Consider the following 20,536-nt stretch of genomic DNA (forward strand, 5'->3'; position numbering starts at 1 on the left):
ATTTTTGATTATTTTATGATTTTACATTATTTTCTAATTTAAATTATGTATTTTTATATACATTCTAATTAGAAATGTTCTGGGTACTGAAGTTTTGGGGAATTTTTAATTTTCTAGTTATCTTCATTTACTAGTTTATCTAAATCCATTTACTATCTAAACGATATATTTTATTTTATTTTTGGACTAAAAACATAAAATAGTGGTGGTGTTCATGTATGCAAACTTTTATAGTTAATTAATTTTACCTTAATGATTTATCTTATTTTTATTTCTAAATTGAAGTTATTTCATTTTGCTTTTTTGTACTTTCCAAACTTTTTATTGCTTAGATTAATTTTGGATTTAAAATTACTTATTTTATTTGTTTGACAATTATTGTATTTATTTTCTAATTCATGTCTGGGTAGAGAAAGTTAAAGCATTTTTATCTCTACATACGTATTTTCTAATTTTTCTACCATGTTTTATCCTTTGCATAATAATTTTAACACTTAGCTTGTTTTACTCATTTTATCAATTTCTGGAAATTTATTGTAAGGAAAAAACACCGAGAAAAAGACCATAAATGCACAAATACAGTCATTGCAGCCTTATTCACGATAGTGCCCAATTGGAAACAACAGGAAAAGAAAAGTCCAGGAGAATCAGTATTGTGCATTCATTCAACATATAGATTTTAGAAACTACACATCAGCATTTAGTGACATACTATAAATTGAGGGAAAAAGTGACCACAAAATTGTACGATTTTATGGGTATTATAGTTACCCTGATTTAACAGTGTAAAAAGGGTGCAAAGAGAAACAAAACAGCAAGAGATAATTAAATTCTAATAAACACATAAAAGACGCTGCTCTCAGAAACCAAAGAGCAAAAAAATATTTGGACAAATTAGAAGGAAGTGGAGTGATAGTTCATGGGACTGAATGCTACTGAAGTAAAATATGTGTCCCTTCAAAGGGAAATGCATGGCTTCTTCCCTCTGTAAGGCAGTTGCCCTGGAAAGTCAGCTTCCTCCCGATCCTCTGAGCCTCTGCTGAACTGGGAGACAAAGCACAGCTGTAGGAATTGCAGGTTTGGGCCTGGGGGTGCCCTCTGTGGGGGACAGGCCGGGCCTGGCAGGCATCGGGTGTCCTGGAGACCTTTTCCGCCTGCCTCCTTTCACTTCCTAGGCTGGTGTCAAGATTATGCTAATTAATTCCAGGTCCCGAGTCCCTTGTTGCCTGGTGACAAAGTTTCACAGTTGAGGAGCAGAAACAGGGACTAACAGGGTAAGTTTTGCTCCGGTGGTGGCCCTGCATTTATTGATTTAACTTTGCCAAACTACAATGGCTTTGAACTCTAATTTTTTCTCTCCCCTCCTTTGAGCAAGCAACTTTGGAAATGCCTGTTCTCCTAGTGTGCTTATTATTATCTACAAATCCTAGACCTGAGCTAATGTGTTATTTAGCGAAGGAGGAAGCTGCCCTGAGCCCCAGCCAGGAAGGGCGGCTAGCTGGGGGCACAGTGGGGAGTCCTTTGGTGCCAGGGCTGTGAGCCAGCTTGGGAAAGGAGGTGTGTGAGTCAGCAGGGTTTTGGGATCGTGCTGGATTCTCCCTCCAGGGTCTGGGTCTCCTGGAACAGTTTTGCTGCTCTACAAGCAGGCGGAGATCAGTTGTGAACTGTTTGCCTTCGCCCACCCAGTCACCCCTTTAAGGAAACTGAAATGCGAATGCTTGTTCATCTAGCAGAGTTGAACCCATGAATATAACTTCAGCAGCCCAAACCTGATTACTGCTAGCTGCTGTGGGGCTTGGATAACAATCCGTCTTTTGAGAAGTCTGGTGTAAACTCCTTCTGCAAGTTATCGTGAACACTGGAGCCCACTCACAAGCAGTTAAGTCCTAGGCTGAGCTGGGCCTTGCAAAGAAGAATTCTTCATGGAACACACTGGAACGTGCTCCTCAAGTCCCTATTTCCATGGCAGGTATAGCAGGAAAAGGTAGGCCCTCTATTTCGTATTTGTGACTTTGCACAAGTTGCTTGGCCTCTTTGAGCCTCAGATGCTGTATCTGTCTAGTGGAGATAAAAATCGTAAGAGTCACTTATAATGCCTGTAAAATGCCTGGCCTGTAGTGGGTATGCATGTATAATCCTTATACACAGTCTGAAGGCAGGAACCTAATTTCATTGCAGTGTCATTGTTTTGTGAAAGGTCTGGCACATAGTAGGTTCTGAATACATTTGTGAACTGCACAGATGTTATATGAACCAAGTATGACGTAACACTCCTGGCCAATGAAACAGGGGCTCAAAGAGGTTAAGACACTTGTGCAAAGCCACACGTCTAGGGAGGAACAGAGCTGTGACCGGCCCCTAAGCTGGGGTGACACACATGCCTTCTGGGTTTGAGCCTCAGTCTCCAGGGGAGAAGGGAGGTGCAGAGACAGTCACTATCTGCCCTGCAGAGCCACTGAGTGCCCCCGGTTGTAGAGAGACTGGGTTTCTGTGCCTGGTGCTTGGTGGCTCCAGCTTCCTCTTGGGCTTCCAAGGGTCTCTCCCACTGCTGCCCAGTGCTGAGGGTGACTTCGTGCTCTTTCTCCCTTCCTGTCAGCTGAGTGGTGAGAGGGAAAGCTAGGTGATGTCTCCAGGTCCCTGGAACCCAGAGAACACAAAGTGTGCAACTGAGCCACACCCATCCTCCACTTGAGCTCGCCAGGCTCCCCTGCCGCAAGCCCCATCGCCAACTCTCAGCTCACTGCCAAGCCCATTCACTGCCAATCTTCAGTTTCCAGCTCCCTGCCAGTCTCAGACAGTGAAGCTCACCTCAACCCCTGGAGCTGGATCTGATAACACACGTGCAGGGAGGGATGAGCCTTAAGGAAGGGGCTTGACCTGGCTTGGATGAAAGTTCTCACAGGGTCTAGCTCGGCTCCCTCCGGGGTCTGCAGAACATGAGGCGTCAGGAGCTTCCCTGGTGGCTCAGAGAGCCAGATTTACCGCTGGACTTTGTGAAGTCAAACAGGCATGGAAAAGGCAAATGGCAGTTAAGTCCACAGGAAAGGGAACCAGGCAGCTGCTGGCTGTGCTCGTATAACCTTGACGGGGCCTCGCTGTTTCATCTGTTCGATGGAGTGGTGGCATTAAATAAGACAGGCACATGAAGAGCTTAGACATACAGTTATTGCTCGACAAAAGGAGAGAAAATATATGGAAGGTGCCAGGGCCCACTAGAAGTTCAGCCTGCTCTCGAGTTTTCTCTTTGCCTGACCCACATATACACATTTTCACAATCTAGAATGTTCCCTTGACTCTGTTTCCACCTCATGGCCATTATCTACACGGCCCCTCCTCTGCCACTTCCCTCTCCGTCCATGCCCCTCCTCTCCTGGCCTGTGCCCACCGCTCCCCGCCCTGCCTCTCAGCTTCCCCGTAGCCCTTGTCATCCTTCTAGGCACCCTTCTGCTCTCGCCTGCCCTGGGCACAGGCCCACCCCACGCAGCCCTGCCTGGCTCGGGCCACCTCCCACCCTGCCCTCTCCGCCCTCTGTGCTCACGCCCAGTCCTGCCTGGCAGCTTCCTCCCAGCACTCCAGTTACAGCGCACATGCCACCTTCTCAGAGAGGACTTGCCAATGCCCCCAGTATTCTCTTCCTGACTTTGGCCTGAACTCCTACTTCAGTTCTAATGTGGGTCAGGTCAGGAGATAGGCAGTGGACACAGCAGGCACCTTTGTGTTTCCTGTGGCACTCTCATTTTAGGAGAGAGCAAGTCCAGCAGAAAAACCAAACCAAACCAGACAAATACCCAAGCAGCATTTCAGTTCGTGTAAATGCTCTGCAAACAATAAAAGCTGAGACGTGAGCAAGAAGGCCACTTTTATCACCCTCTTTAAGAGGTGGAAGCGGAAACTCAGTGAGGTGCGGGAGATTGTCCAGGGAAGGTACACGGGGAGCCGGCGACCAGCAGGCAAAGCCCTGTGCCCTGCCCTGCCACGCCCTCCTCTGTGCCCCAGTTTCCTTATCTGCACCGGGAAAATGAAATAATGTCTGCCTGGCAATACCAGTGCTTAAAATATATCGTCTGAAACACAATGAACATTCACCTCATGGGGTTTCAGGGTGCTGGGTCCACCTTTGGTTCTTTGTTTCTTTGGCTTTTGCTTCTAATGAGCTTGGTTTGTGTGCTTCAACCATATGAACAGGGCATTTCTAGTCTGTTAAACTAGTAATCTTAATATTTTATTTTAATTGTAAGGCACCTATTCCCTTTTGTTCCTTTAACAAATCCAATTAAAACAGAGTACATTCAGAATTACAAAATAGATGCTATTAAACCAATAAGAAATCATAATCTTTTGTTATTGGGTCATGTGATCCCCTGGGAAGTTTTGCTCCAAATAAAAGTTGAATTCTTATTATCCACAAGGGGGAAGGGGGCAGTTTGACAGCTAACGGCTTCCCAGGCAGCACGTGTGCAGAGCCATACTGGTGCTAAGGACAGAGGAGTAAATAATATTAGGGGCAGACAAAGCTATAAATGTATAATATCCCAGTAAGGTACTTAGAGCTGTGCTGATCAAATTAACCAGATAATTGCCAAATATAGTGAAGCTGAAAATTTTTATATGGGCACTCTGTTTGTTGCTTTACAGGCGGGGGGGGGGGGGGAGTTTTGATGTAATGGGAAGAACACTCACCCCCGGAAGTCCTGGATAAGGCGGCTCTATGAGCTTGGACAAACCACTTGCACCCACCACCACCACCCGGCACCCTTGCCTGCGGAACAGCAGGGACACTCCTACCTCAGAAGAGGGTTGTGAGGACTGAAAGAAATGGCAAAGGGGAGGCCCCTTTGGGAAGCGAAGGCCTGATGCACGTCGTGGGCTGGTCTAAGGGTGTGTGTGGGAGTGGGCGAGGGTGGGCATAGGGCGCACGGAGACAGCCTCCCTACCGTTTGGGAAGGGTGGAGGTGCATCTTACAAGGGGTTAGATTGCCAGGTGAGCTTCTGGTGGTCTGCATACAGCCTTCCAGGCCAGCAGTCCTCCAGGGCAGAAGAGGTCGCTGCTTCTTTGCAGAGGACCAGGGAACGAAGTTAGCTACCGTTCCCAGGCGAGGCTGGATGAAAAGCCTTTACACTTTTGACTCACACTCAATGTGGCAGGACGTTCACAATATGTGCAGCCTGGAGGAGCTGAGGAACAACAGATTCCTGTCTCTGTCACTGCCCACTTGGGGACATGCCTATCGAATGAACTGGCTCATGGCATTGTGTGCGTCCCATGAACTTTCTCTCTCTCTCATTGTCAGTTGCCAAGTTCTTACAGTTAAATGACCTCATTAATGCTGTTAAAATTCATACTATTTGTATATAATTGGATACATACATATATAGATAGATATACACGGTGGACCTCTGAAAATGAACATCCTACATCTTGGCCCCTGGGCGGTGGAGTGAACAGTCAAGGGGCCAAGCTGAAATGGTTTCTTCACGGACCTCGATTTGCCTGTGTTCCCTCCCTCCAGCAGGTCAGTTGCTGACCCCTGTGGGGACTCTGGCCAAAGATTTTATCTCCGTCCCCTCCCTGCTGAGTTGGCCGGCTGCTTCAGCAGGAACACCTTTCGTTCCCCTTTAAGCAGCCTGTCTGGGAGTGCCGGTGCCATTCCCAGGCCAACCTATGCCAAATTAGAACGGACCTGAGCAAGTGTCTGGTCACGCAGAGTCCAGGGACTCTGTGACACTCCTTGGAAAGAGGAACACCCCTTCTTGGGGAGTGGGGAGCCAGCAGCCTTAATTTTCCATTGCAGAAGTGGATGTGTGGAGTGGCAGGATTCCAGAACGGCTTCCTCTCCTTGGAGTCAGGGCAGCCGTGTGCTCCCAGGACGAGACAGATGCAGCTGCCAGAGCGCAGGCAGCGGAGTGTAGCGGAAGGGTCCTGTACCGGCTTATGTATCAGGCACAAATTGGTTTGGCTTTGGCTGTGCTCTTTGTCCCCAAGTCTCAATCCTCTTATGTTAAAAATAGGGTTGCCACTTTGCATAGTTGCTCTGGAGATTAGAGATATATGAAGGGCCCAGCGGCAGGTCTGAGGCAATTACTTTGGAACATGTCACCTGAGTGAACAACGGTGAAGGGCTCTGGACATTTGGTAGCATTTCCAAAATTGATGTCAGAAAATGGCCCAAACTGTGGAGTCCCGTAAGGCTCCCATCTCTGCTGTCTGCATCTCTCTCCTGCTCACCAGCTGTCCCCCCACTCTGCCAGGACTTCGGTGGAGCTGTTGCTGTGAGCACCGCAGAAATGGCTGCACTGCCAGCCTGTCCCCTTCCCAGCAATCTGTCCTTCTGCCCACAGAAAAGGAGGGCTCAACGAAACACAGCCAGGGGCAGTTAGTGGGAAACTAAAAGCCCTTTGCGTTTACACCCCAGTGGGTCTATACTCCTAAATCCGGATAACACTCCAAAATAAGCAGCATGGAGCCCAGTCCCTGGCCTGGGAACAAACGGCAATTCTTTTTCCCAGCACCGACCATGCCTGAGTCAAAAATCAGTGCTAATTTCAGAGGCCCAGCCAGAGGCTCCAAACACACTCACTCCACAGAGGGGACCCACAGTCATGGCCTATGTCTCCACCTCATTCTAGGAAGGGGTAGAGGACCCAAGGAACGGACGATTTGAAGCCAGATGGCGAGTCACAGCAAGGTGAGCTGGCCTGTTACATGCCTAGTAAAATATGAGGGTCAGGAGAGAGAACAAATGCAATTACTTTTGAATGAGTGAATTGCTGAGGGAAGTTTGCATCATTTCCTCTTAAGAGATGATCCACAAGCAGAAGATATCTCTCATCTATGGCAGGAACTTCCTATGAAGTTAGTCCCAAATACTGGCTGTGAAATGGTAGTGACTTTTGAGGTTTCAGCTCTGCTATGTGTGTTTCCTGTGTTCCAATGTAGTATCAGTTGAAAGACAAATAATTATTGTGAGATCATGTTAGCAAGCTATTCAGAGATATCAGATAGGTAGAAATGAAGTCAGTCTTATTTAAAAACATAGTCAAAGACACAGGATTGTGAAGCACCAGATAAATACTAGTGTCACGGTGATGATAAGGATCTTATAACTGGAAACGCTTGCAAGTATTTTTGATGGCATTGAAATATAGGTTGCCATTACTTTTTTAATTTAGATATCCATGGGGTGTCCCATCATGCTGTTTGGTTCACAATGACTAGATAGAAAAAAATAATTAGAAATTAAAGTCAAACCAACTGGTCTACTTCCTCCAAAGCATAAAAATCAATTGTAGAAGACAAAAAGACACAGTACATTTAGGAACCTCTCATATTTGGGCTTCTAAGCTGTTCATGGGAAGTGAAATCTATTACCCATCTATCTATTCATCCATCCACACACCTGACTACCCATGCGTCTGTTTATCTATTTACATCTCTTCCTCCCTATAATTGCCAGCTTTCCTTGTGTGGGCTGGTCCCCACTCTGACATTCGAGGAATTCTATGAATTGATAATAACAGGCCATCTAACCAGTTTTAGTAAAGTATGAATACGAATGTAAAATGTAAAACTATAAAACTTCTGGGAAAAATGGAGAAAATGTTCATAACTTTGAGTTAAACAAAAGCACAATCCACAAAAGAGTTGTAGCAATAGATCATTGAGTTCACACTTCTTTTGCCAACACTTACTCTCACACTCAGTGGGCCAGCACCCCTGGGCAGGATGCTAGCCATACAGAGTTGGATAACAAAATGGATGTCCCCAGTTTTGTGGGGGGGATCTGAGAAGTAGGTCCTGCCATTGGTCTGCTCCCAGTGGTACACGGCAGCTCAGGGGGTTAGGATGGACCCTGAGCAACACAACACTCTCTGCCTTCCATAACCAAGAATGTGGTGCCAGCCAGGGTAGGGCACCCCAGAGAAGCATGAAGGGGTTGGGGGCTCCGCATGCTCAATTTGGCCTGGGGCTGTCTGGGGACCCAGACTCCCTGGGGAGGAGGAGAAGTGCATTATCTCAGCCAGCCCTGCTTGGTGATTAATGGGCAAGCTCAGAGCCAAAGGGCCCATTGGAGGGAGGCTCCCTAACGGAGAAGTGCTCGGCAGCCAGCGCCACGCTGCTTCCTCAGCATCAATCAGAGCTGCGAGGGCTCCTTCTTACAGGGTGGGTGGGCTGTGGGGAGCGGGCTCGGCTGGGCCCAACTGGCTGGATCTCCATCCTACTGGAAGCGCCCCTTCCAGGACCCCTCTAACTCATGCTGGGTGAATATTATCTTAAACAGAAGAAGAAAACCAAAAGGCAGCTCAGGTTTTGGGTGCTCAGGGGAACCTGGTGGCCAGAATCAGTGATGGTCCAGATTTCAGCTATTTGATCTTGGGGACTGAGCCTGTTCACTGTTAGCCTGTAATGCTCAGAGGCTTGCTGTGCAGTAGGCATTCAATACACTTGTACAGTGAGTGAACAAATGAATGAACACATGAGTGAGCACGTGGACTTGGCTGAAATCAGTCCCAAAGGACTAAGAAGGATCATGGAGAAAGGAAACTTTATTATTTGTTCAGGCCCATGGGCTAGGGTTACCAAATAAAATACAGGACTATGCAATATTTGGGACACACACACACACATATATATACTAAAAACTATCTGCTGTTTGTCTGAAGCTAAAATTTAACAGGGGATCCTATAATTTTGTTTGCTAAATTTGGCAACCCTACCATGGGTACAAATCATTGATAAGCATAAGATCAGAGCACAGGCTTCTCTGATCTCAGCTCATCTTTTTTTAGTGAAGATTGTAACTCAGGTGCAGTAGAGTGTCTTTCTGACGTGCCAGCTTGCAAATGTTGTGCCCTGAGGTATACACAGCATCCCCCTGGTGCTCACACACGGCAGCCACACACATTGGGCCACAACAGTGCCCAGACAGTACACATTTGGATGCCCTTTAGGGGGCAGAACTGGGCTGTGTGGGGCATAACAAAATCACAGACTTCCAGTGTGGGCTGAGCAAGCAGCCATAGTGAAAGCGACAGAAATAGAATATGGATCCCCACCATTGTTTAAAATTTTTTAAAAATTACAAGGCTATAGTAACTAAAACAGCATGGTACTGGCATAAGAACAGAGACATAGACCAATGGAATAGAAGTGAGTACCCAGATATAAAACCATCCTCATATAGCCATCTAACCTTTGACAAAGCAGACAAAAACATACACTGGGGAAAACAATCCTTATTCAATAAATGGTGCTGGGAAAATTGGACAGCCACATGTAGAAGATTGAAGCAGGATCCGCACCTTTCACCTCTCACAAAAATCAACTCACAGTCGATAACAGATTTAAACCTAAGGCGTGAAACTATAAGAATTCTAGAAGAACATGTTGGAAAAACTCTTAGACATTGGCCTAGGCAAAGAATTTATGAAGAAGACCCCAAAGGCAATCACAGCAACAACAAAAATAAAGAAATGGGACCTGATCAAATTAAAAAGCTTCTTCACAGCCAAGGACACTATCATGAGAGCAAACAGACAACTTACAGTATGGGAGAAAATTTTCACATGCTACACATCTGATAAAGGGTTGATAACTAGAATCTATATAGAACTCAGGAAAATCAGCAAGAAAAAAATCAAACAACCCTATCAAGAAGTGGGCAAAGGACATGAACAGAAATTTTTCAAAAGAAGATAGACTAATGGCCAACAAACATATGAAAAAAATGCTCAACATATATAATCAGGGAAATGCAAATCAAAACCACAATGAGATATCACTTATCTCCAGTGAGAATGGCTTTTATCAAAAAGTCCCAAAACAATAAATGTTGGCATGGATGCAGAGAGATAGGAACTCTCATACACTGCTGGTGGGACTGCAAACTAGGACAACCTCTGTGGAAAGCAATATGGAGATACCTCAAAGAGATGTAAGTAGAACTATCATTTGATTCAGCAATCCCATTACTGGACATCTACCCAAAAGAACAAAAGACATTCTATAAAAAAGACATCTGCACTCAAATGTTTATAGCAGCACAATTCACAATTGCAAAGATGTGGAAACAACCCAAGTGCCCATCAATACATAAGTGGATTAATAAAATGTGGTATATGTATACCATGGAGTTCTACTCAGCCACAAAAAACAATGGTGATCTAGCACCTCTTGTATTATCCTGGACAGAGCTGGAACCCATTCTACTAAGTGAAGTATCCCAAGAATGGAAAAATAAGCACCACATGTATTCCCCATCAAAGTGGTATTAACTGACTGACACTTAAGTACATATACAGTAATAACACTCATAAGGTGTTGGGCAGATGGGGGTGGAAACGAAGGATGGGTATATACACATGTAATGGGTACAGTGTGCACCATCTGAGGGATGGACATGCTTGAAGCTCTGACTCGGGTGAGGCAATGGCAATACATGTACTTAAACATTTGTACCCCTGAAAAAAATATGCTGAAAAAAATTTAAAAAATTACATTTCAATTTGTTTACAGTAAAATTGCCCCACCTTTGCATGGTTCTCTGAGCTTTAAAAGATGTACAGATTCATGTACCACCACCACAGTCAGGGTACAGGCAGTGCCACCAGCCAGAAAACTCTCTCGTGCCACTCCCTTGTAGTCAAACATTTCCCCCACCCCATATCCCCCTACCATAGATCTGTTTTCTGTACCTGTTGCTAAGGCTTTTCCAGAATGTCATATAAATGGAATTATTATGGGGACTTGCAAGATTCACTTCTTGTATTCAGCAAAAGGCTCTTATGATTTATGTGAGATGTTGCACACATCAGCAGATCCATCCCCTTTGTGCTTGGCAGGAGTCCCACGGGGGACACGTTCCAAGACCCCAGTGGAGGCCTTAAACCTCAGATAGTACACTATGTTTTTTCCTATACATATATACCTATGATGAAGTTTAATTTATAAATTAGGCACAGAGATTAACAATAACTGATAAAACAGAACAATTACAACAATATACTCTTCACAATCTCATAGATAAAAGATTCATTCTTACTGTAGATCTTACCAACCCCAGCATATGATTTTTTTCCTTTCTTTACTGGTCAAGAATGTTCACCTTTTCATTTACAGAAAGCACTTTGCAGTTTCTCTTTGGCATGTCTGAATTGCCAGCACCACTACTCTTGCATTCTGGGGCTATTATGAGGTAAAATAACGGTGACTTGAACACAAGCACTGTTATCGGGACAGTAAATCTGACACCAAGACAGCTACCAAGTGACTAAGGGTGGGTAGCGTCCACAGTGTGGATAGGCTGGATAAGGGATGATTCATGTCCTGGTTGGCAAGGAACAGAACAGCATAAGAGTTCATCATGCTACTCAGAATGGCGTACAATTTAAAACTTATGAAGTGTTTATTTCTGGAATTTTCCATCTAATATTTTCGAACAAAGGAACTGAAAACATGGAAATGGAAATGGCAGAAAAGGGGGAACTACTATACAGTATGAGGAATCCACCCACTGAAGGACATTTTTTTTTTTCTGTTTTTGGCAATTGTGAATAGAGCAGCTGTAAACACATGTGAACAGGTTTCTGTGTGGACATAAGATTTTATTTTTCTAGGGTAAATACCTAGTTGGGAAAATGCTGAATCATATGATAAGTACATGGTTAATTTTATAAGAAATGGCTAAATAGTTTTCCGAGGGACTGTACCATTTTGCAAGCCCATCAGCAATATATGAGAACTCTAGTTGCAGCACATCCTTGCCAAATCTTGGTACTATCAGTTTTTGTGTTTCTACATGTCTATTGTGAAATGTATACTTACATCTTTTGGGCCTTTTAAAAAATTGTATTGTTTCCTTTCTTACTATTGAGTTTAAGAGTTCTTTATAGATTTTGGATACAAGCCCTTTGTTGAATATATGACTTGTCATAGTTTCTTCCAGTTTTTAGCTTGTCTTTTCCTTCTCAACAGTTTTTTTTCCTCCCACAAAGTTCTTAATTTTGTTCAAGTCCAGTTTATTAATATCTTTTGTGGATTGTGCTTTTGCCTAACTCAAAGTTATGAACATTTTCTCCATTTTTCCCAAAATTTTTATAGTTTTACATTTTATATTCATATCTATAATCCATTTTGAGTTAATGTGAGTTAATTTAATTAGGTCAAGGTTCTATTTTTGTGCATAGGGATAACCAATTGTTCCAACAACATTTGTTGAAAAGTTAATTGTTCCTCCATTAAACTTCCTTTGAATTTTTTTCAAAAATTAATTGACCATGTTAACCAAATTTGTGCAAATCTATTTCTGGACTCTATTTTCTATTCCACTGATCTATATATCTGTCTCTGCACCAATACCACATATTGCAATTTTATGGTAAGTTTTAAAATTGGGAAGCATGAATACTACAATTCTATTCTTCTTTTTCAAAATTGTTTTTGATTTCTAGCTCCTTTACTTTTCAATATGAATTTAAAAATCCATTCATTCATACATGTAAGTAATCCTGCTGGAATTTTGATTAGACAAGTTTGGGGAGAATTCCCAACTACACTGAGTCGTCCTACTCATCAACATGGTACAACATGGTATGTTTTCCCATTTATTTAGATCTTCTATGTTTTCTTACATCAGTGTTTAGTAATTTTCATCATAAAATTACTGCACATTTTTGTTACTTACACGAAATACATAAGTATTTTATTTTTTGAGAGCATCATTCTTTTTAAATTTCAGTTTCTAATTGTCAATTGCTAGTACATAGAAATGCAATGGGGCTTTTGTGTGTTAGCCTTATATCCTGCAACCTTGCTAAAGTCCCTTATTAGTTCCAAGAGTGTTTTCAAAATCCTGTGGGATTCTCTACGTGTACAATCCAGTCATCTGTGCATAGGGACAGTTTTATTTCTGTCTTTTGTATCTGTATGCCTTTTATTTATTTATCATGCATTATTGCACTAGCTAGAATTTCCAATATAATATTGAGTAGGCATAGTGAGAGTGTATTTCCCTGCCTTGTTCCCAGACTTAGGGGAAAGCATTTAGTTCTTCCCCAAATATGATATTAGCTATACTTTTTTAGTGGATGCCCTTTCTCAGGTTAAGGGAGAGCCTTTCTATTACTGGTTTGCTCAGAGTTTTTATGAGGTGGTAAATTTGTCAAACTTTTTTCCCATATAAGTTGATATCATCATGTATTCTTTTTCTTTTTAGTCTGTTAATATAGTATATTACATTGACTGATTTCCAAGTTTTAAGTTAGCTTTGCATTTCTACTTGGTTGTCATTTATTATTCTTTTTATGTATTACTGGATTCAATTTGCTAATACTGTGTTGAGGATTTCTGTATCTATGTCCATGAGGGATATTGGTCTGTAGTTTTCTTTCTTTATATTGCCTTTGTATGATTTTAATATCAGGGTAATGCTGGCCTCAGAAAATAAGTTGGGAATTGCTCCCTCTTCTGTTTTCTGGAAGAGATTATGTAAAATTGGTGATATGTCTTTGCAATGGATTGAATGTTTGTGTCCCCTAAAATTTATATGTTGAAACCTTAACCCCCAATGTGATGGTGTTAGAAATTGGGGTATTTGGGAGGAAAATAGATCATGAGGGTGGAAACATTATAAATGGAATTAGTGCCCTTATAAAAGGGATCCCTGAGAACACTTTTGCCCTCTTTCTACAATGTGAGGACACAGTAAGAAGACAGCCTTTATAAACCAGGTAGCATAAGCTCAGCAAACACCTACTCTTCTAGCACCTTGATCCTGGACTTCACAGTGTACAGAACTGTGAGAAATAAATTTCCATTGTTCATAAGCCACCCAGTCTATGGTACTTTGTTATAGAAGCCTGAATGGACTAAGACGATCTTTTTTAAATGTTTGATAGATTTTAACAATAAAACCAATGGGCTTCAAGTTTTCTTTTTTGAAAGGTTTTGGCTATGAATTAAATTAAATGAATAGGCTTATTTGGGCTGTCTATTTCCTCACAGGTGAGATTTGGTAGTTTGTGGTTGATTTTACCTAAGGTTTTTTTTCTTTTCCTAGAATTGTTTGTGTTATTACCTTATTATCCATTTAATATCTGTGGGTTTTAGTGAGTCCTCCCTTTAACTCCTAAAATTCATAATTTGTGACTTCCTTGTTTTTTATTATCAGTCTGGCTATCAGTTTCATTAATATTTTCAAAGAACCAGCTTTTACTTTCATTTATTTTCTATATTATCTTTCTCTTTTCAATTCTATTGCTTTCTGCTCTTTGTGATTTCCTTGGTTATTTCCTTGAACATGCTTTAGATTCATTTTGATTTCTTTACTAGTTTCTTAAGGTGAATGTTTAAATTATTGAGTTAAAATCTTTTTTCCTTTCTAATATGAGCCATGAAAGCTATACATTTCCCTCTACTCACTGTTTTGGTTGCATACCACATGTTTTGATATGTTGTATTTTTATTTCTGTTTAATTCAAAATATTTTCTAATTTCCCTTGAGACTTCTTAGACTCATGATTTATAAATACGTTGTTTGATTGTTAACTATTTGGAAATTTTCTGTTAACTCTGTTATTGATTTCTAATTTAATTCCATTATTTTCAGAGAACACTCTTTGTATGGTTTCAACTCATTTAAATTTGTTAAGGCTTGTTTCATGACCCAGACTATAGTCTATATTAGTGACTATTTCATATGCACTTGAAAAGAAAGTGTATACTGCTGTTGCTGGGTACAGTGTTTTATAAATGTCTGTTAGATCCAGTTGGTTGATGGTAATAGTTGGTTCTTTTATACCAGTGGTTCTCATCTGGGAACAATTTTGCTCACCAGTGGACATTTGGCAATGTCTAGAGACATTATTGTTCCAACTAGTGGGCAGCTCCTGGCATCCAACAGGTAGAATCTTCTGGCCTTATGCTGCTAAACATTCTACAATGCATGGGGCAGGCTTCCCCCTCATCACCACCTACCCCTGCCAACAACAAAGAATTATCTGGCCCAAAATGTCAATAGAGCCAAGGTTGAGAAGCCTTGTTCCTTGCTGATTTTCTCTTTACCTATTCTATTGATTACTGAGAAACAAGTATTGATGTCTCCAACTCTAATTGTAAATTTATCCATTTATCCTTTCAATTTTATTAGTTTTTCCTTCATTTATATTGATGCTTTGCTGTTAGATATGTACACATTTAGATTTTTGTCTTCCTGGTAAGTGTTCATTTTATTAATAAGTAATTGCCTTCTTATTCTCAGGTAAATTTTCTTGCTCTGAAATATGCTTTGTCTGATATTAATAAAGTCACTCCAGACTTCATTTAGTGTTTGTATGGTATATCTATTTCCATTCTTTTAATTTAACTTGCTTTTGTTTATTTAAAATGCATTTTTTATAGATAATATGTAATTGGTTCTTTTTCTTTTGCAATTCATGCTGATAATTGCATCTTTTTAATTGGTGTGTTTAGGTCACTTTTATTTAATGTAAGTACTGTAATGAATTTAGGTCTACCACTTTAATAGTTATTTTTTGTTTGCTCCCTCTATTTCCCTTTTCCTGCCTTCTGTTGTGTTATTTGAATTTTTAAACTGTTTCACCTTCATCTCGTTTTTTACTATTTGCTATATCTTTTTGTATATTGTCTTAGTGACTACTCTGGGGATTAAAATACACATTCTTAACTTTTAGCAGTCTACTTAGAATTAATATTTCACTACTTCAAAAGCAATGTAAACACCTTACCAACATACAGGTTTCATTAATGTCCCCCATTATGTTGTAGTTGTCATACATATTACATCTATACACTTGGACAACCCCACCAGGCAGTGTTTTAAGTTTTGCTTTCAACTGCATACATATTTTAAAGGTCTTAAGAGGAGAGGAATAGTCTGTTACATTTACCCAGATATTTGCCATGTCCACTGCTCTTCCTTGATCCCTAAAGCTCCAAGTTTCTCTTTAGTGGGGCTCACCTTTCATCTGAAGAACCTCCTCCGGCATTTCTTTTATAGCAGCTCAGCTAGTGGCAAAACCTTTTATTTTTCATTCATTCGAGAATGTCTTTACTTTTTGTTCATTCCTAAAGGACACTTTCACTGTCTGGGTTGACATTCTTTTCTTTCAGCACTTTAAAAACTATTTTTCAGTACCTCCGGCCTCCGTGGTTTCTGAGGAGAAACCCACAGCCGTTGCTTTGCTGTTTCCCTTTAGGTGATGCATTATTCTTTTCTGGCAGGTTTCAGGTTTCTTCTTTAATTTTGAGTAGTGGAGTTATGTGTCTGTGTATGAATTTATTTGAGTTCATTTATCCTGTTTGGAGTTTGCCGAGCTCCTTGGAATTGTAATTTTTATATTTTTCACCAACTTCTGAAAACGTTCAGCCATTTTTCCCTCAAATATTTTTCTGCACAACTTTTTCCACTCCTTCTGAGATCTAAATACAGGCATAGATATAGATACACACACACGTGCACATACATATATGCTTCACTTAATGACAGGGTTACAGTCTGAGAAATGTGTCACTAGGCAATTTCCTTGTTATGCAAACGTCCTAGAGTGCTTACACAGACCTAGATGAGGTGGCCCACTACACACCTGCCCCGTATGGGACAACCTATTGCTCCTGGCCTATAAGCCCGCACAGCATGTTACTGTGCTAAGTACTGCAGGCAATGGTAACACATGGCTAGTATTTGTGTATCTATAGTAAAAATATAGTACTATAATCTTATGTGACCACTGTCATATATGCAGTCCATTGTTGACCAAAGTGTCATTATGTAGTACATGACTCTATATATTTTTTTCCTCAAAGCAGGCCTTTTTAAAAGTCCATCAAAGTAAAAGTAGTTCAGGGCAAGTCTACAGTTCATATACAACTCTGTGAATCACTTTTCTTGAACTTCCTCCTCTTGGCAATCCCCCTGACACTTTGGCTCCCAGAAGTACCTCTGCCCTCCCGCTTTCCTCTGTCTCTTGGCTAGAAGTGCAGGGATTTTGTTCTGTAGGTCTACTGCACACTTCTTGCCACTGTTCTGCCTCTAGGGCCAAGTGGCAGTAAGATGGAGGAAACAAAGCAACCCTCAGGCTCTCGGGACCACAGTTTGGTCAGAGAAAATGGTTTCCCCCTTGGCTACTGGGCACCTGTCTGGCTGACCCCAGGACGCAGGACTGCCCGGGCTGAGGCAGGAGAGGAGGGGGAACAAAGAGAGCAAGACCCAGATGCCCTTACTCTCTCTGACCCTTAAAGCTCCCTTTCCTGCTCCTTGGACCAAGAAGAGAGGCTCTTGTTAGAAATCTGGAATCTCTCTGTCCTTACTCCGTGCAAAGTTTTGTGTTTGGGGCTGTCTTTGAGTCCAGGCCAAGGGATATGGCCGAGGGGAGGAGGGAAGATTCAGGAAACTTGCCGCCACAGTGGTGTTACTTTGGGCTATGGATTTCTTCTCCGACCTGCCTGATGCCATTTGTCTGCAGATCCTGGGCTGCTTCTCTACGCACCCGCCTAAGGTCTTCAGTTGCTTTCAGGGCGAGGCAGGACAGAGTGCGCTTACTCCATCGCAGTGGGAACTGGAACACCAGCTTTCTTTTTTAAGTTGCTCTGTCTTATCTGGATCCTCAGAGCTGAATGATACAGGAACTTCCATAGGGATGAACATAGTGCTGTCTCCGGTAACCAGCCATTTACATTTGAATGTGGTATGTCCACAATACCTAAAGCACAGGGTCAGCTTACAAGGCCTGTGCAAAGAATATCGATGCTGCTGAGAGCTGAGAATTCTTTCGTTGGTTTACTATGGAGACCACTGTCCATCCCAGGAGGCTCGGACCCATAAGGACTGGCATAGGCTGGGGCCCCCTGACCTCTGTCTAAGAGTGGTGGTGGTGGGTTTATAATAAGCATGAGAAAGGCCGTTTCTACTCATCTCCCTTGCATACTGAGGATTCCTGGGTGAGGAACACATGTGACGATAGGCCCAAACAGCTTGATTGCCGGACATCCCTGTGTCATATCAACTTGGATCCTAATAAAGGACTGGATGATGGAGCGCAGGAACTACAGAGCACCCTCCCGGTCTGCCCCTGAGGGAACGAGGCAGCGCAAGCGTCTGTCTTCCAACGGCACACTTCTACCTGGTTTGGGACTCTTGGTCCAAAAATAGAAAATCAGCAAGCAAGAGGCACTGAGTTGTTGGAAAACGGTTTCAGAACCAAAGAGGACAGGGGACACTCTGATGCTCCTGGGCCGAGCAACAGGCTTTTCTGCACTGCTCCTGGTGCTCTGTGGTTATAGCAGCCAAGCCCTGTCTAGTCCCTCCGGGTCTACCCGGTGAAAAGGGATGTAATAAGTCAGTCTTAATGCCCACATATTCCCTCATTTCCAGGCATTTGTTACTTCTAAGAACTCAGCAGTCCCTCCCCAGGAACTTGTGTGATAACTTAAGGAGACACTAGATTTATGCACGGGTCTGAGAAGCGGCAGATATCCACACACACACACGCACACGTACACACACACACAGACACACACGTGTGCAGCTCTGGGTGGGGCATACGGCAAGTCCAGGACAGTGAGGGAATTCATGAATGAGGGTGTGCGTCACATAGCGAGACAGGTGTCAAGGTCCCTCAGGAGGACCCTGCTGCAATCTGCTGGAGATCCTTGGCTGGGTTACTTCTGCCAACGCCCTGATTCCTCCCCACTACCCTCTTTCTCTCTTTTTAAACCCCGGCGAGCAAAACCTTACGATGTGGGGGCAGTCCAGTCCTCTTACATCATCTCCTAACCAGGTGTTTTCTCTGTTCCTTCAGAGTGTATCTTCGAGCAGTTTCATGTGACTTTTTCCTCACACCAATCACCATCCCATCGGAACAACATCATCAAGTGTACTTCAAACACATTCCCCTACTAAAAAAACATGGCCAAGGGCGCGAAAGCCCCCAAGGGCAAGAAGATCACCCTCAATGTGGCCAAGAATTGCATCAAAATCATGTTCGATGGGAGAAAACGACTTGACTTGAGCAAGATGGGAATCACCACCTTCCCTAAGTGTATTCTGCGGCTCAATGATGTGGACGAGCTCGACCTCAGCCGGAACATGATCAGGAAGATCCCTGACTCCATCTCCAAGTTCCAGAACCTCCGGTGGCTGGACCTGCACAGCAACTACATTGACAAGCTGCCTGAGTCCATCGGCCAGATGACCAGCCTGCTCTTCCTCAACGTCAGCAACAACAAGTTGACCACCAACGGCCTGCCTGTGGAGCTGAACCAGCTCAAGAACATCCGAACCATGAATCTGGGCTTAAACCACCTGGACAGCGTGCCCACCACGCTGGGTGCCCTGAAGGAGCTGCACGAGGTGGGGCTCAATGACAACCTGCTCAACAGCATCCCTGTGAGCATCTCCAAACTCCCTAAGCTGAAAAAGCTCAACACAAAGCGGAACCCCTTTCCAAAGCTGGAAGAATCAGACACATTCATAGATTCCATCAAAAGGCTGGAGAACTTGTATCTGGTGGAGGAGAAGGATCTGTGTCCAGCTTGCCTGAGAAAATGCCAACATGCCCGGGACAAGCTGAATAAGATCAAGAGCATGGCCGTGACGACACAGAGAAAGGCCATCTTTTCCAGCCTGGTCTCACCCAACTCCATGGCCAGGGAATCCCAGGAAGACTGGCGATGACGCGGTCCCAACCCTGAGGCAGGAGGGGAAGAGGGAGGGAGGGAAGAGGTAAGGGGGCTGCAACCATCAGAGATTGAGGGCCCCCTTGTGACTGTGACAGCTCTTCCAGTCAAGCCCATAAAATATCATTCTCTGTCTCCTCGGCTTGTGATTCTGTTGACCGAAGGGCTGTTGGTTCCCTGCCATTCCATGCGTCTCCCTTCTCTGCATGCATACCCCTACACCCCCACCCACAGGCACAGCAACCCAGGAAAGGGCTGTCCATCTCACTTCTGCCCCAGAACTCTCCTGCCTGCGCCCTTGGCCTGGGCGGCTAGTGATGCCACACACTCTTACTCTCACCACCCAGGCATTTCAGAACCCACTGCCAGCTCCCAGAGGTGGAGCTTGCTCCGTGGGATGTTCTGGGTCTGGGCTTCAGGGGTCAGGCTTGTCAGAGTATGCCCGTAGGAGAGCAGGTGGGCACTTGGTCTCAGGTAGGGGATGGAGCTGAGCCACAGAAATGGGAAGGTGTCATCATTAAGTATTGGCAGATAGCTTTTCGGGCCCAAAGGAGTACTATCCTTTTCTCTTAACTGTGCTTACATAATTTGCTCAAGGAGCTTCTAGACTAAACCTCCAGGCCCTTGACTGGCTGTGAATGGATGAGGTTGCACTCCCATCCTACTGTATCCAGTGCTTTTACATTCCCTCATGGGAGAAAGGAAAGAATGGGGGCAGGTATGGGTTGATGCGTCCGATAAATAAATACCTTGCTAGGCACTGTGCTAGGTGCAGGGACCGCGTCCAGCTGGCAGAGCTTGGCTTGCCTTGTGCAAGCTGGAGGAGAGACTGGCTAAAAGAAGGGG

At 43.4% G+C, this 20,536-nt stretch overlaps 2 protein-coding genes across 2 annotated transcripts in view; one reads left to right on the forward strand and one right to left on the reverse strand.

Moving 5' to 3' along the window:
- The window catches only part of WDFY4 (WDFY family member 4), a 296,219-nt gene that overhangs the window by 43,673 nt on the left and 232,010 nt on the right, over nucleotides 1-20,536 (reverse strand). The gene's annotated exons all lie outside the window — the stretch shown is intronic.
- On the forward strand, nucleotides 1,241-19,811 carry LRRC18 (leucine rich repeat containing 18). Its single transcript, XM_045569052.1, has 2 exons — nucleotides 1,241-1,274; nucleotides 18,814-19,811. Exon 2 carries the CDS (start codon nucleotides 18,921-18,923, stop codon nucleotides 19,686-19,688), a length of 768 nt encoding a protein of 255 aa, XP_045425008.1. The 5' UTR covers nucleotides 1,241-1,274; nucleotides 18,814-18,920; the 3' UTR covers nucleotides 19,689-19,811.

This window comes from Lemur catta, chromosome 14, assembly GCF_020740605.2.
Source record: "Lemur catta isolate mLemCat1 chromosome 14, mLemCat1.pri, whole genome shotgun sequence".
Lineage (NCBI taxonomy): Eukaryota > Metazoa > Chordata > Mammalia > Primates > Lemuridae > Lemur > Lemur catta.